At 39.3% G+C, this 18196-nt stretch overlaps 1 protein-coding gene across 1 annotated transcript; it reads left to right on the plus strand.

Annotated features, from left to right (window-relative positions):
• Positions 1-1386: 1386 nt before the first annotated feature.
• LOC134528634 (uncharacterized) lies at positions 1387-4171 on the plus strand. The gene has a single exon (XM_063362445.1). It carries the CDS (start codon positions 1387-1389, stop codon positions 2815-2817), a length of 1431 nt encoding a protein of 476 aa, XP_063218515.1. The 3' UTR covers positions 2818-4171.
• Positions 4172-18196: the final 14025 nt, after the last annotated feature.

An 18196-nucleotide genomic window follows, 5' to 3' on the forward strand; every position in this document is an offset into this window, starting at 1 on the left:
GATAACGTAATGGCTTTTGTGTCGACGCAAAGTAGTCTTTGGCAATCTTGACGACAATGACATGGCGTTGAAAATATAATGATCTAAATTGATGAGGCATTATCACACTTCAATAACAAATAATTTTACTTAACTGTATACTAATGAAAGATTATAATATGTAAAATTGTGATAAGGTTTTTAGGAAATATAACTTTTCCTCGGAGTTGAATAAGTTTTCCTTTTAACTAAAAATTAATACAATATATTCTTATTAAATATATTTTGATACAAAAACTTTTTAAAAATTTTTATAACCAGAAAATTAATCCTTAATTATGTTGCAAGATAGAATTATTCTAGAAGCTCAACGAAAATGATTTATTATTAACAAAAATAACTGCAAATGTAAAATACAAAAAAAAACTATAGTTAAAAAAAATTATAATTTATATCCTGTATGATAGTAAACTTATCGTTAAAACTAATGCTTGGGCAATTGAATATCAGTTGGATACTTTGTGCTATTTTATTACAAACTGAGACTTTGCTCAATTAAGTGAAATATATTTTTCTATCGATATTTCTAAACCAAACAATAATTTTGGATAAATTATAAATAACAAAAGTATAGAATTATATCTAAACTAGACTAACTGCTTTGTCTTTACAATGTATCTTCTTAGCATATAAATTCTCAAATTTGGTTCTAAATTTTTTCCGTATAAGAATAAATTAAAATAGTTTTGCAAAAATTAAATCATTCATATTTGAGTCAAAAAATTATCTTACATAAATTCTTGAAAAAAATTATTCTAAAAGTTTTTAACAAAAAAATTAAAATATTTTTAATCGTCAGCAAACTGAACCCTTAACTTTATTCTATGTTGATACAATTTTAAAATAGATCAAAATACACATTAATCGTAACTAAATAAATCCTATTATAACCCATCACCTTTATGATTAAATAAAAAATTAGGGCTATTCGAAAATAATTATAAAACTCTATATTAAATTAAATTTTAATACATGTCAAATCATATTAACTAAATTCGTTTTGAGTGTAACAATATTATAACAGAACTTGGGAAATAAATTTAGATCATGAATTATAATTTAATTATTCACACGACGTTAGAAAAGTTTTTGATCGCAGCTACTTTTGAATCTGTGTTCGAAGCTGGCCTTGGAGAGCGAAACACGATAAACAGAAATTAAAATATCTGCATTTAATTGATATTCCATGATAGCCGATGGTTTCTTCTTCGCACACGCGCGCGAGATGCTGTTGCCGGCCGGTCCAGCAGCCGGAGAGGGGAGGTAGTGGAGAGGAGAAGTGGAGGGGATGAAGGGGAGGTGCCTACGCCTAGGTGCCGCGCCAAGCGAGAGCAGTCAGTCGTCGCGATGCCGCGGTGGCGGCGCCTGCTGTTGGCGCTACTGGCCGCCGCTGCCTGGCTGTCGCCAGCGCTCCTGCCGCCCCCGGCAGTGCGCGATGCGCCGCCCCCGACAGTGCGCGAGCCGCCGTCATCGCCGCGGGTCATCGTCGCCTACTCGCTGGAGAGCCGCGTGCAGATGGAGCAGCGCGTGCCCGTGCCCTGCTCGCCGCCGCCGCCGCCGCCTCGCGCCGCCCCCGGCTGGCAGCAGACGGCGCGCCGCGCGCACCTCTACTCGGCGCACTACGACGCGCGCCTGGGCGCACACCACTACGTGCGCGTGGTCGCCGCGCTCGAGGGCCGCGACAATGCCTCGGCGCTCTTCTGCCAGCTGTGGTTCGGGCGGCGGCCGCTGGTCGTCGAGGCGCTGGAGGCGGAGCTGTGGGTGTCCGCGTGGGACGACGACGCCAGCTACCGCCCCGTGCTGCTCAGCTGCCCCATCCCGCGGGAGCGCAGCGCGCTGGGCGACCGCCCCCAAGGGGTGTCGGTGGTGCGGAGACCGTGCGCCGCCGCCAGGACCATGCTCGCCGTCCCCGAGCCGCCGCCGCCCGACCGCCGCCTCCGCAACTTCGCCGTGTGCGTCAAGGGCCTGGACTTCCCGCGCGAGGACATCTCGCGGCGCCTGGTCGAGTGGCTGGAGCTGAACAGACTTCTGGGGGCAGACTTGTTCCTCGTGTACGTGTATTCGGCGCACCACAACGTGAGGCGGGTGCTGGACCACTACTCGCGCGCCGGAGTCGTGACCCAGGTGCCGCTGCGCCTGCCGGGGCGGCTGCCCAACTCGCCGGCCGCGAGGTCGCGCTACCTGCGCACGCACGTGTGGCAGCGCCGGCGCACCGAGGTGGTCCCCTACAACGACTGCCTCTACCGCAGCCTGGACTCGCACCGCTACGTCATGCCGCTGGACGTGGACGAGGTGATCCTGCCGGCGAGGGCGCGCTCCTGGGGCGACCTGCTGGCGTCGCTGGACCCCGCCGTGGTGCGCAGCCACGCCTCGCTGTCCGCGCGCAATGCCTACTTCTTCGACGGCTTCCCCCCCTCCCGGGCGTCGCTCCGCTACCCGCCGCACTTCCACGTGCTGCGCCACACCAGGCGCTCCGCCAACTTCAGCCCCGCCGGCGAGGCCGTCAAGAGCTTCGTGTCGACGCAGCGCGCGCTCACCGTGTTCAACCACTACGCGCTGAGCGCGCTCGACCCGGCCGTGGGTCGCAGCCACCTGCTGGACTCCTCTCTGGCGCAGCTCAACCACTACAAGGCGGGCTGCGAGCCGCTGCTGGTGCGCGACTGCGAGGACAACTTCCTGAGGCACCACGTCGAGGACACTCTGGTGATGCGCTTCGCCGACGAGCTGGTGGCGCGCGTGGAGCCGGTGCTGCGGGAGCTGGGGCTGCTGCCGCTGTGACCTCCTGCAGTCGACCATCTTCTGGAGAACCCTCTGGTGCTGCAAGAACCGAGGCTACCACCGCTATGACCTCCTGCAGTCGACCATCTTCTGGAGAACCCTCTGGTGCTGCAAGAACCGAGGCTACCGCCGCCATGACCTCCTGCAGTCGACCATCTTCTGGAGAACCCTCTGGTGCTGCAAGAACTGAGGCTACCCCCGCTATGACCTCCTGCAGTCGACCATCTTCTGGAGAACCCTCTGGTGCTGCAAGAACCGAGGCTACCCCCGCTATGACCTCCTGCAGTCGACCATCTTCTGGAGAACCCTCTGGTGCTGCAAGAACCGAGGCTACCACCGCTATGACCTCCTGCAGTCGACCATCTTCTGGAGAACCCTCTGGTGCTGCAAGAACCGAGGCTACCGCCGCCATGACCTCCTGCAGTCGACCATCTTCTGGAGAACCCTCTGGTGCTGCAAGAACCGAGGCTACCCCCGCTATGACCTCCTGCAGTCTCTCAACCCAACAGAGTCGACCCTCTGGCTGTAGTCTCACACTTTCCAGAGTCGAAAATCACCTGGAATACTCTCTGGTGCTTCAAGAGCTGCATTCTCTCCACTTTCCCGAGTTAACATTACCTGGAGGACTCTCCGGTGCTAAAAGAGCTGGGGCTGCTGCCCATTGCTTTCTATCCACTTGCTAGTGTCGACAATCATCTAGTGGATTCGCTAATGCTACAAGAGGTGTGTCTCTCCACTTGCTAGAGTCGATAATCATCTAGAAGATTCTATAATGCTGCAAGAGCTTTAGTCTCTTTCCACCAGAGTCGAAAATGACATAAGGGAATCTCTAGTGAACACTAAGCTCGTATGGCTTTGCTTCAAATTCCAGTGACAATAATGACTCAGATGACGATCTGGTGCTAGAAGAACTAGAGCTGTTGCCATTGATGACGTTGTGATTTGTCTCAGTTTATGTAATCAGCAACGGTGAGGTACCGTTTGATTAGTGGCTACCACCATGAAGAAATTTTGAAGTGGTACCTACTGCAGAATGTTTTCATAGTCAGTTTCAACCTGATGGTGTCTTGTTACCTGAATAATAGTCAGTGTTTCGCTTATTTAGGATTTGATTTTCTAAGCACAAGTGTCAAATCGCAATACCAGTGGAAGTGAGGGTTACGTATCGTCGAAGTCTTCAACTTGCTGGGCACTTTTGGATATTTATTTAAAAATTTATTGTTAAAGGAGTTTTGAAAATAACTAAATTTGCATGATATTTGAAAAATTTATCAGCCACATTCGAATAATTTTCTTCGCATCTCCATTAAATTTTATTTTTATATTAAATATTTTTTTCCAAGATTAATTGAAGCTGCTGAATTATTAATAATGTATTTACTAATTTATTAAATGAAATTTTAAATATGTTATCCAATTATAAGAACGTATTTAAATATTTAGACAGTTCACAAAATTAAAAAAAAATAATGATTAATATTTAAAGAAAATGTAATTATGTCATGTTGTAGTCTGTAGTATTGACTTTAAATTCTGAAAATTCCATTTAGTTCAACACTTAGTTATCCCGATGGAGAAAATCCTCATAAGTCAAAAAATATTACCTAACTGTAAATTATATAAAAAAATAATATACCTACCGCAAATTTCAAAAAATAAAAATAACCCTCCAATTATATAGTTATATGTTAAAATAATTAATATTTTGCTGAGAGATACCAAACATCTTCAATTATGTAATCGGTTTAGTTTATGTGCGAGTATAATGATCAATTGATCAGTTTTAGGTGAAGAAGGGGAGGGGGGTGGTAGGTCGAGAGGATGAATAAATTTATTACTAACGCCTTTTAATGATCATTGAGAATGTGGACGTACATTGCTCAGTAAACTGTCTTAAACCGCGCAGCATGTCAGATCTTGGACGCACTTGTTTTTCAGTTCACTTACTGACTAATATGCCATGCCAATGGAGTTTATGTCAGTTGAAAACACTCTGGTTAGCAATTGATTATCAAAGCAACCCGTAGCTTTATAAAGGCAAATGTTATGAAGTTTTTTAGTAGCCTGAAAGTAACTCAGTAGAAAGAATCTTAAAAATAGCAATAGAACGAGAATTGTTAAACAAAAATGTACAATAACACATCCACAAGGAATCAGCGTTTAACGAAAATATTATAAAATAAAGATTTTTTTTTATTATTCAAAAGGTTAAGTGGGGTGAAATAATTCTCATTTTGACATCAACTATTACCGTGGGAAAGACGGCATCATTAACTCCCTAGCTTCTCTGTTCCATTCATGGCCATTGCAGTCTCAAAAAGTGAACTAAAATTATCTGCTCACCCAAGAAAAGATTTCGCACATTTTAGAAATCGTTTTATATTAATTCTTCCTTCCTCCTAAGCAATCTTGTTGCAAATATTTGATTTTTTATTTTTTGATGGGCAGCTATAAGACACGAACATGCCCTTTGTATGAACTGTGGTTTGTTCAGTTAGAGGAAAGAACCTACTGTAATCAAAAGCCTGTACCTAATAAAAGTGTCAGCAACTGTGATTATTTGCCTCTGACGTGACTATTCATTTTTGCTGCGTTTGTTTTGTCATCATCAGTTGGCTATTTATTATATTGCATTATGTTAGTGCAAATCTAAGCATTTCATACAGAAGAATGCCGTGAAGTATAGTGTTTTAAATGCCTCAGCGCTGTTTTAAAGCCCTGTTAAAAATGAATGTTTGATAATGTGTTCCTTTCTGTGATATATTTTAATAAATATTACATTTATATGTGGTTATTATTGTTATTTTATTTTATAGTTATTTTATTTTTTTCGTTTTATAATGCTGTGGTTATCATATGCAAAAATATAACATACACACAAGCATTTATAGCATTATGAATTCACGATGTAATGAACATAATTTTTTCAATGTTAAATAAGATAATTTCTCTTAGCCCCCAATTAAATGACTTGACGTGTTAATATGTACCGTATAGCATAATAAACTTGTAAATTAAGGTCTTAGTGTTGACGCTTTCACCGCACTTGCAGGATTACTAAGTAATATCGTCAATATGTGTCTTCAAACGGTAAATTGCATAAATAAATGTTATTATTTTCAACAATAACTGCCTACAATTCGTAATCGTATGCTTCAACAGTCAATTGGCATCACGATGATAATTATGCTACAGTTAATAAAAATTATATTAAAAACAGTTTTGAAATTTTTGGTAACATTGAAAATCTTGTTTTACAATTAATATTCGATTTTTTTTTATTTATTTACATTTGGTACATTATAATGCAAAATACCTGTTCAGTACCATTGATAATGCAAGAAAAATAATTGTATAGTACCAAAGTGTAAACAATAAAACGACCACATTTTTATTTAAGAACAGCACAAAGATAGTTATAATTTTACTCATTTAGCCTGTACACACACTTTTATTTTATTTGTTGCAATTCCTGACGATTCCGGTCAATAAAGTGTGTTGCTTGCTAAACCAGCCTAAATGTGTGTCTAAAATAAGTGAGAATACACGTCAAGGGACACTCATTGATATGAACAAACATTTCGAAAATAACCTCAACCGTAAAGCCAGTGAATGAGGCTCGTTCCACAACAACACGGAAACAAAATCAGAAACGGATCACGGAAGCACAAGATATTTGCTTTTCACTATCCGTCAGCCACTTCTACAATGCACGGAAACGTAACAAATGGCAACCAATTGAGAATTTTATTTCACAGGTACGAAAAATTCTTTTATTTTAAACTCATATTTTTGAATACGAGAGCAAATCATGGTCAGGAAATTTTTATATATAATAAAAATAAACAACGAAGTTATAAAAGAACACTATATATTCTTGTATTTGAAATATATATATATATATTTTTTAACGAAAATATGTTTCCCACCGCGGCCAAATACTCTGATTATGTTGGTCGCACGTAGTAACGTGAACGGAATAGCTGGGGGTATATTATAAGTGTCTCGTTTATTCTAAGTTTGTCGTTTATTCCATCGTAAGCTTTCTCTATAGATTACAGCATACTGCTCTAATCGCCGTGTTTTAAATGCTATTCTACGTTATCTATCGTTACGAGGATCCGCTCTACCGCCAATGTTCGGGTCTAACGATTCCCCATTACTTCTCTTCTTCCTTTCCCTTTCGAGTTTCCAGACAATCAACATGGCGACATTAAACAGCCGTTAACTCTTTCTTAATTTATCACCAAATAGAAGCTATTTAGACAAACTGTACGCAGATACTTTTAAAAATGTGGAACAAAATATTTTATTTATAAAACAGTGTCGCAAATGAAAGAATAAATTTAGAGTGAAATTTCCCGCTGAATGGTGATAAATTATTCCACGTATCTACACACGTGCATTTGGGTAAAGGAACATTGTATTTGTCTTACGAAAAATCCTGTACAGTTTACACAAGGAACATCTGGCTAAAATTAATGTAACATAATCTCAAATGATATTGAAGCTAAACGCAGTAATTTTATAGCTACCAGGCAAATGCCTACATTAAACATTGAAACACTTAAAGAGGAAGCTTATGAACAAGAAAATATTTAAGTTTGAAAAATAAGTACTTAAAAAGAAAACTAACTAAACATTAACTACTGTAGTCAGATTTTTATTATAAATTTTATTTCAGTTAGTCAAAAATAATTGCGCGCTTATTCCCATGCCTACTCTGCATTTTTTAACCAAGTTATAAAATATAGTTTAGTGATATATGTTTCAGCCAGTCTGGCTTAGTGGTTAGGGTAACTGCATGATGTGGTGTACTGCTGTGTGAGATTATTTTGGGTTCGGTTCTCCATCATATATATATATATTACTCTTAAAAGTGTTTTAGTATTCATTTTCACCCCCACAAAAAAGAAAGTAAAATTTTGGCAGCTGTTTATTACATTAGGCTATAGAGTTTAGTTTGTGAAGCCATATTTTATCAGTGTAATATCCGATGATCTCGCATTACAAACTAAAACCTTTCAACGGTTTTGTTCTTTATTTGTTTGAACTCGAATTCAGTCCTTAGAGAATGTTTTAAAACAAGAATGAATATTTATAACTATAAGTCTTGAAAATATTAACTATAAATATAAATACACAAATAATATCACAAAAAATATTTCGGTATTCTGAGAAAGCTTAACACTTAATAGTTTAAGCACCTTAAAAAATATTTGTCTTTTTTTGTGTAAAACAACAATGAAATATCCTTATATAATAGAACAAAAAGTTATTTTAGAAGAAACTTGGACTCACAAAAATTGATTCCTCTGAAATATAACTCCTTCACCTTACAAGTTACGCCAATTTCTATTTCCTTGGTGGAGTTTAGAAAACAGAATTATAATGAATAATGTAGACTAAAATAGCTGTTAGTGAAACAGGAAAGATTTAGATGTATTTAGGTTTACTTTAAGAATAATGTAAGAAAGTAGTGGCTAAACAGTGAACATGCGAACATCCTGCTGATACGTATATATGTCACCGCCGAGAACGACAGCCCGCCAGCGAGAACCGACACGTCACACGTAACTTAGAGCACCAAACACGTGACATCGTCCGAAAACCGACATCCTACGATCGGAAACTCCTTTCCTAGTAACTCAGAATAAGCCCCCTTTGCACTGCCGAGCCAATCCGTACGGATGCGTGTCATTGTTAGATACTCCGTTCCGTGAGATCCGTCTCCGTTTACGTCATTCGTCTCCGCTTCCGTGTCGTTGTAGAACGGGGTTTGTAGTTAGGGGCGGAGGGAAAGAATCTACTTTTAAAAATCATGTTTTTATTGCTCATTATTGTAATGGCGCCTTGCCGAGTTTTCGAGCACAAAGTGAAGAAATGGATTTAAAACACGTAAAATAAAATCTGAAAGCCTTGAATCGTTATACTTGCTGGTTTTTTTTTTTTTTTTTAACGAATTGCAGTCTTTACTACCCACTGAAAACAGAAATTGGCGTGCATTCAGAGTGAAAGCTAACCGATTGCTCCGGAACGAAAGACCGGATAGGCGGCAATTACGTGGTTTCACGGTGGAATGCTTGAAGGCGCAGTTAATAAGGAGGCGGCCGTGCACGATTGCGCATGCGCGCTTCGCCCCGGGCTCGCCCGACGGCAGCGAACACAGCCCACGGACACGCTGTTGCTGTCCGTTATTAATAACTTCGTTTTCATTGCCGTCCGCTGGCCTCAGACCGACGGCGACGGTGCTTTATCTTACGGAGACAGTTCATTGTTCAGACTCTCTTAAAGAACTTGATCACGCTTTCGTGCCTTACGCTTATTGCGTGGTTTACCTTCCCCCGAGTTTGCATCCAATCAAAACATCGAGCTTATAAGTTACACGTTAGGTAAGATTTGCCCTTCGAATCTGCTGTTGACACCCGCTCTCTTTTTTTTTTAAAGGTATTGATACATTTTGGCACATAATTGTGGTATTGGGCCTCAAAGTTTTACGCATCAAAGTTCCAATAACCATACTTATTTGTAAAATAAAAATAAAAACTTTTTCCTATGTTGTTGTCTAAATTAATTAAATTAACTTTGTATTATCTCGAGAGAGAAAAAAAAAAGTATTTAGTTCGGACGAAAAAATTGATAAATTGTTTCACTTGCCAATTGCACAATTTCTAAATGTAAAAAATTTCGTACCGTGCAAGAAATTTCAGAAGAATTTAAGAAAAAATAACAAATTTAAAGTCGTAGACAAAAATTATTATTTTTAGCTAGATCTTCACAAAACTATGATTTTACGTAGTAGGTACATGCTTACACGTAGGGGAGACCGGGGTAAGTTGACGATGTTAAGATTTGAAATGGCCTTTAACAAATAAATAAGCATTTATTATATCTGATTTGGTACCAATACGAAGTATATACTATTTTCTACCTAAAAATGTAACAAGGTTGTATTAATGTGTGTGGTTCTGAAGTTATTGACAAGAAACCAATTAGGTAGCACATTCGTCATCTTGCCCCAGGTGTGGGGTAAGTTGACGAACCTATTGGGGTAAGATGACGAAACAAAAATATATACATTTATAGACAAAGTACACAATAGTTTAATAGATATCCTACACTAAACCACATGCAGGCTGTAAAGAAGATATATTGTAACATATTTGAACGACTTTGATAAAATTCCTTGCCACATAGTAACGAAAAACTGCAAGTTTTTACTTTGAATAATGTCATTAACAATAGTCACACACATAATTGTAACAGTTTTCGTGCCACCACTCAGGACATGTGGAACATTGAATCCTGTCTTCATTTGGAGGTTCCACGTAAAATTCTTCACATGCAGGGCAAGAAACACTATTTTGGCTTGATGGTTTTGCTACAGAATGATCAGAGCTTCGTTTTTCAGTTTTCTTAGTTTTTCTTTCATTTTTATTCTCTTCTTTCTGCTTCTTCTCTCTATCTCTTTGTAACAACATGTTCTCGATTGGCGAGCTTGTTATTACTGAAGCTGATCCTGTACTTATTTTCCTTGTCGCGGTTGTCCTGTGGGCCACTGGCAATGGTTTTAAATCATAAAACGATGCCTTTTTACTACATGAACTTGCATTGGCCTTCCCAAAAGAAGGCCCTGCTTCATCGATAAGATCACTATTTTTTCTGGCTGGGCTAATTAATCAGTCAGCTCCTGAAGCATTAGGCATATAATTTAGCCACACATCGTTTGATGCATGGTCAGATGAAGTTGGTATTTAAGTGGACATTAGTTCTTCACTTCCGGGAAGTTTTCTTTCCAATGTAGCCGCAGCAGCAAAATCACATTCTTTGAATATCTGAGGGTTGTAATGCTCTATCCCAGTAGCCTCAAACCCTTTGATGGCATTGCCTACAGTTGCTGCTTTTGAATAAGGTGCAGCGAAGAGATTTCCCACATTACGGTCAGTTATTTGTTGTCCGGGATGTGACACCAAATAATTATCACAGGCTTGTGAGTGTAATGTCTTCAAAGGGCCGAAAAACGAAACATCCAATGGCTGCAACCTATGCGAAGTATGTGGTGGCAATCCGACCATCACAATACCATTATCACGACAAAAATTCACAGCAGCAGTCATTTCTACGTCACTCCAACTCCTTTCCGTTCTCCTTTCCGTAATGCCTGGGCATCTACAAAAAAAAAAATCAAACAAAATCGTTACGACTATTAACACAGGAAATATTTATAATATTATATAATTTCATTATAATTTTCTTTTACATAAATGTTATTCATATCTGTATATCATTGGTTTAAATAACACATTTAATACAAAATAATGCTTACACTGTCATTACCTATGTCAAGTTGACGATTGCAGGGGCAAGATGACGAATTCGTCATCTTGCCCCCGTCAACTTGCCCCAGCAGCCCTTTTTTTGCTTTACCAAAATCACTAACAACATTAAAATAATTTCTTCCACAATCTATACATTAAAATACTCCCAAAAGTAAGCGTTTCATTTTACATGTATAAAAGTAGTATACGAATGTATGTTCTGGAACATGGCTTCTGGCTGTGGTGCTGTGTGTCCTTTCCGCCATCTTGGATTGTGACGTCACGGCGGCCATCTTGGATGACCTTGACCTTGACCTTTGACCTTGACCTTTAATTTGATCCTCAAAAATCGCCAAAATCCGCCAAAATTTGGCAAAATTTGCCCAAAATTCCTCAAAATTCGCCAAAATTTCCATTACTGTGGAAAAAAATTCCGCCAAAAAATCTCAAAAAATTCCACAAATTAAAAATTTCTCTTTTCGAGGGAAAAATTTCCCGTTTCGAGGGAAAAATTCCCGTTTTTAGTCCTTAAAAATCCCAGCGGCTGAAAATTCCTAAAACTGGCTTAAGCATCCTTAACTCAAACCTCAGTTAAGCCATTTATAGGATTATGACGTCACCGTTGCAAATTTTGTTTCGGCCGCCATCTTTAACTTTTTTATTTATTATCCGATTTTAATGAAAAAAAATTTAAAAATTATAAAAAAAATCCATTTAATAAAATTTTAATAAAAGATTTATAAAAATTATATTTTTACGACACGGAGTTTGGAGTCCTCGGTTCGAACCCGGTGAGGGCAAAAAAATTAAAAATGACGACCGATCCTTCCCCCCCCCGCGGTGGCTGCAGACATACTGACTCCCACCAATTTTTTTTTTTTTCAAAGCATATATATCGTCAGGTAGTATGACGTCATGTCCGCCATCTTGTCCTCGTCTGCTGGAAGCTATCATCAGTGTATCGTCGGCGAGAGTGCGCTGACGCCATGTTAGTTTAATTCTTATCCGCTAGAGTGCAGTAATCATTTATTATTGCTGTGACACCCGACATCTTGTCATTTGGCCGCCATCTTGAAAATCCGTAATTATTTAGCTAGAAATTCGGGAAAAGTTCCAAAATTCATTAAATAAATCACTCATTAATTTACATATTGATTCGATCGATTCACGTCCTCGGTTCGATACCCGATCGATGCAATAATGTTTAATTTTATGAAAAAATAATAATTTCAATAAACCATGTTAAACTTTCGTAAAGAGACTTTAAATCCTTTACTACCATCATCCTATCAGACGTCAAGACTACCATATTGGAAATTCGTAATTTTAATGCTAGAAATTCGGGAAAAAGTTCAAAATTCATTAAATAAATTTGTAATCAATATACTGATTGATTGGATCGACTAAGGTCCGTGGTTCGATCCCTTGTCGATACAAAACAACATTAATATTTTAAAAAAGTACCACTAAAGTGTAAGGTTTGAGAAAATAAAAAACACCGCAAGTTCTTTTAAAAAAACTTTTATTTCATACATACTACACTACTACAAGTACAAAAAAAAACACTGACAAATTACTAAAGTTTTGTGGATTTCTCGATTCAAACATTCTTCTTATTGTACGGACTAAGCCTTTTACATGACTTTAAATGTCTATACGATCCGTTCATCACCACAGCCAGAGACGGACTGAAGTTCATATCACTTATATAGTCTCATTAGCCGGTACAACACATGAGTCGAAACAATAACCATGTTCATTATACGTCTCGGAGCATTTTTTATAATGACGATGTAAGCTATCGAGACGTGAAATTAGTTTATTGCACTTATTGCACTGAAATTGTATTCTTTGAACATTATTCTGACAGCTGCTTCTTTCATGTCTGCGCGCATTTGAAGTGAAAGTAAATGATGCGTCACAATATTTGCATTGATGCGATGTATGCTCTTCATGAATTGAAGTCTGGAATGCAGATGGTAAAACTTCAGCTAATGGTGGAACAGCACATATCGAAGTCTCCTCCAGTGTTGTCAGAGGCGTTGCCAACGGGATCTGCTCCAACATCGTCGGCGCCGACGTCATGGTTCCCGTAGTCGATGGTACATCCTCCATCGAGTACGACGTTAAAGTCGGCAAAGATGCCATCGAAGTCTCAAGAACAAGCAATTACACGTCTTATGCACCAGAAGAAACAAACTAGGTGATCCGTACACCGTCGACGTCAGTAACAAAACTGAGCGTCCTGCTGTCTAGGACTCGCTTATATACATGCACCGTATGGAATAATACGCTAGTCAAACCAAGAACATTTTACTAAAATACTAGAGTCAAAACAACATTAAAAAAATAGAAGCACCATCAAAAAAAAAAGGAAGCACACTTGGAAGCACCTTCAAAAAAGGAAAAAAAAATTGGAAGCACCATCAAAAAAAGGAAGCACACTTGGAAGCACCTTCAAAAAAGGAAAAAAAAATTGGAAGCACCGACTACGAAAAGGCAGCACATTTGGAAGCACCGACAACGAAAAGGCAGCACATTTGGAAGCACCGACTACGAAAAGGCAGCACATTTGACAGCACCGACAACGAAAAGGCAGCACATTTGGAAGCACCAACTACGAAAAGGCAGCACATTTGGAAGCACCGACAACGAAAAGGCAGCACATTTGGAAGCACCAACTACGAAAAGGCAGCACATTTGGAAGCACCGACTACGAAAAGGCAGCACATTTGACAGCACCGACAACGAAAAGGCAGCACATTTGGAAGCACCGACTACGAAAAGGCAGCACATTTGGCAGCACCGACAACGAAAAGGCAGCACATTTGGCAGCACCGACAACGAAAAGTCAGTACATTTGGAAGCACCGACTACGAAAAGGCAGCACATTTGGAAGCACCGACTACGAAAAGACAGCACATTTGGAAGCACCGACAACGAAAAGGCAGCACATTTGGAAGCACCGACAACGAAAAGGCAGCACATTTGGAAGCACCGACAACGAAAAGGCAGCTCATTTTGGATGCACTATCATAAAGGCAGCACATTTGGAAGCACCGACAACGAAAAGGCAGCACATTTGGAAGCACCATCATCGAAAAGGCAGCACATTTGGAAGCACCGACTACGAAAAGGCAGCACATTTGGAAGCACCGACTACGAAAAGACAGCACATTTGGAAGCACCGACAACGAAAAGGCAGCACATTTGGAAGCACCATCATCGAAAAGGCAGCACATTTGGAAGCTCCATCAACAAAAAAAAAAAAGGCAACAAGGAAGCACAAGTTACGAGATCTAAGTCTTAGAAATCAGAATACAAGAAATAAAAACATTAAATTCTTATAATTTAAATTGTTTATTTTATTGCTTTACATTATACAAATGCAAGTAAAACAAGCCATTATTGTATGTAGCCAGCATTCCTCAGTTCCTTGAGTATGAAGGATATTTCTTTGATGCACGAATAGTTTCCTGCACAAAGCGAACCATGTAGAAGTCTTAACCGGTCAACCAATATGTTTGGATCTTTCCATGATGTGTAATCAATCTCTTCTACCACCATCTTCCTTGCACCTTTATAAATATTATGATCTCTGGTGTCTTCCGTTTTACCACCAACCTCAGGGTAACTTTCATGTTTGAGACGGTGATCATCACAAGCTTGATCAGATTTATTTAATATATCACGTCGTTTCCACCGTTTCGTTCTCAGGACACCGACACATTCTTCGATCTTGGCAGCTTTAGGTGCTTCATCATAGTCTATGTCTTTGTCAACAGCCTCAGAGTCACTGTAACAATCACCGTAGAAGGAATCGTCTTCACCCAATTTTCCGTAATATTTCGATGTTGATGATGTTGAAGCGTCTTCATCGTCTTCATGCTTCCTTTTTAGGAGTCCATCATTTTTACAAAGTAGGAAAGATCTACTTGAATTTGGCTGGAATATATTCTCACTTTTCACGTTAAGGATTCTTCCATTGTCTTCATTCTTCCGTAAATCATCAACCTCCTTCAATTTAAGTTCTTTGTCGAGATCGGAAGAGCCAAGAAAATTATTGTGGTAATGCAGATCACTCTTCCTTAGGATGGTAGATTCATCGTTGTCCTCTAGCTTGTACGCAGGCTTGGCGCTACAAGTTCTTCCATGTCTTTTTAGGCTCTCTCTCCGCGTAAACGACTTGCTACATCGTACACAACTTATCATATTGCGCAGTGGATTTTTAACACAGTCATTCTTCTCGTGTTGTCTTTTATTCTTTCTCAAGATAAAATCTTTACTGCAAAACTTACACCTATGTTCTTTCGATACAGCGTCAGATCCCAAATCAGAATTCATATTAGTTACTGAGACTAATACCAGATACCAATTGAGTGTTTTAAATTAGATTCAATACTTAAATAGAAATTTTTTCATATTTCATCAGCGAGAATTAATATATCTCCTGCAAAAGTACTTTATGCATGTAGTTCTGCTTTTCAACAACAGATGTCGCCACATGTTGCTTGCAGGTAAATAATATTTAGTTATTTTATGCGGGATGCGGGATGCTCACTAACGATCGCAAAAGAAGGATGGCTTCGCTAGACTCCAAGGAAAAGGAAGTTCGTCTTGCATGTTGGTGCTCCACAGATGTCTCATGGCATAATATTTATTTGACTGAGTAATGATATGTGTTAATTCCACCTTATAAAAATATTGCAAGTTTTGATTTAATAGCAGAAATTATCGAATTAAATGTAACTCCAAATAAAATGACATGTCTCATTAGACAAAAAAAAATCCATGCAGAGAGCGGTTTCTCAGAATAGTCAGAAACACTTGAAGAAACCACAGGAATGATTGCAAGAACACGAGAAAACCATCAAAATATTGACAAGAATATTCAGGAGCACACGGAGAAAACCACCATAATATTGACAAGAATAATCGGAAGCACACGGAGAAAACCGCCACAAGTTTTCTTTGTGTGCTTCCGATTATTCTTGTCAATATTATGGTGGTTTTCTCCGTGTGCTCCTGAATATTCTTGTCAATATTTTGATGGTTTTCTCGTGTTCTTGCAATCATTCCTGTGGTTTCTTCAAGTGTTTCTGACTATTCTGAGAAACCGCTCTCTGCATGGATTTTTTTTGTCTAATGAGACATGTCATTTTATTTGGAGTTACATTTAATTCGATAATTTCTGCTACTAAATCAAAACTTGCAATATTTTTATAAGGTGGAATTAACACATATCATTACTCAGTCAAATTAATATTATGCCATGAGACATCTGTGGAGCACCAACATGCAAGACGAACTTCCTTTTCCTTGGAGTCTAGCGAAGCCATCCTTCTTTTGCGATCGTTAGTGAGCATCCCGCATCCCGCATAAAATAACTAAATATTATTTACCTGCAAGCAACATGTGGCGACATCTGTTGTTGAAAAGCAGAACTACATGCATAAAGTACTTTTGCAGGAGATATATTAATTCTCGCTGATGAAATATGAAAAAATTTCTATTTAAGTATTGAATCTAATTTAAAACACTCAATTGGTATCTGGTATTAGTCTCAGTAACTAATATGAATTCTGATTTGGGATCTGACGCTGTATCGAAAGAACATAGGTGTAAGTTTTGCAGTAAAGATTTTATCTTGAGAAAGAATAAAAGACAACACGAGAAGAATGACTGTGTTAAAAATCCACTGCGCAATATGATAAGTTGAGTACGATGTAGCAAGTCGTTTACGCGGAGAGAGAGCCTAAAAAGACATGGAATAACTTGTAGCGCCAAGCCTGCGTACAAGCTAGAGGACAACGATGAATCTACCATCCTAAGGAAGAGTGATCTGCATTACCACAATAATTTTCTTGGCTCTTCCGATCTCGACAAAGAACTTAAATTGAAGGAGGTTGATGATTTACGGAAGAATGAAGACAATGGAAGAATCCTTAACGTGAAAAGTGAGAATATATTCCAGCCAAATTCAAGTAGATCTTTCCTACTTTGTAAAAATGATGGACTCCTAAAAAGGAAGCATGAAGACGATGAAGACGCTTCAACATCATCAACATCGAAATATTACGGAAAATTGGGTGAAGACGATTCCTTCTACGGTGATTGTTACAGTGACTCTGAGGCTGTTGACAAAGACATAGACTATGATGAAGCACCTAAAGCTGCCAAGATCGAAGAATGTGGCGGTGTCCTGAGACCGAAACGGTGGAAACGACGTGATATATTAAATAAATCTGATCAAGCTTGTGATGATCACCGTCTCAAACATGAAAGTTACCCTGAGGTTGGTGGTAAAACGGAAGACACCAGAGATCATAATATTTATAAAGGTGCAAGGAAGATGGTGGTAGAAGAGATTGATTACACATCATGGAAAGATCCAAACATATTGGTTGACCGGTTAAGACTTCTACATGGTTCGCTTTGTGCAGGAAACTATTCGTGCATCAAAGAAATATCCTTCATACTCAAGGAACTGAGGAATGCTGGCTACATACAATAATGGCTTGTTTTACTTGCATTTGTATAATGTAAAGCAATAAAATAAACAATTTAAATTATAAGAATTTAATGTTTTTATTTCTTGTATTCTGATTTCTAAGACTTAGATCTCGTAACTTGTGCTTCCTTGTTGCCTTTTTTTTTTTTTGTTGATGGAGCTTCCAAATGTGCTGCCTTTTCGATGATGGTGCTTCCAAATGTGCTGCCTTTTCGTTGTCGGTGCTTCCAAATGTGCTGTCTTTTCGTTGTCGGTGCTTCCAAATGTGCTGCCTTTTCGTAGTCGGTGCTTCCAAATGTGCTGCCTTTTCGATGATGGTGCTTCCAAATGTGCTGCCTTTTCGTTGTCGGTGCTTCCAAATGTGCTGCCTTTATGATAGTGCATCCAAAATGAGCTGCCTTTTCGTTGTCGGTGCTTCCAAATGTGCTGCCTTTTCGTTGTCGGTGCTTCCAAATGTGCTGCCTTTTCGTTGTCGGTGCTTCATAATGTGCTGTCTTTTCGTAGTCGGTGCTTCCAAATGTGCTGCCTTTTCGTAGTCGGTGCTTCCAAA

Source organism: Bacillus rossius, chromosome 1, assembly GCF_032445375.1.
Source record: "Bacillus rossius redtenbacheri isolate Brsri chromosome 1, Brsri_v3, whole genome shotgun sequence".
NCBI lineage: Eukaryota > Metazoa > Arthropoda > Insecta > Phasmatodea > Bacillidae > Bacillus > Bacillus rossius.

What these genes read in the sequence shown, in the direction of transcription:
- LOC134528634 (XM_063362445.1), top strand. Translation starts at nt 1,387, where the DNA reads ATGCCGCGGTGGCGGCGCCTGCTGTTGGCGCTACTGGCCGCCGCTGCC.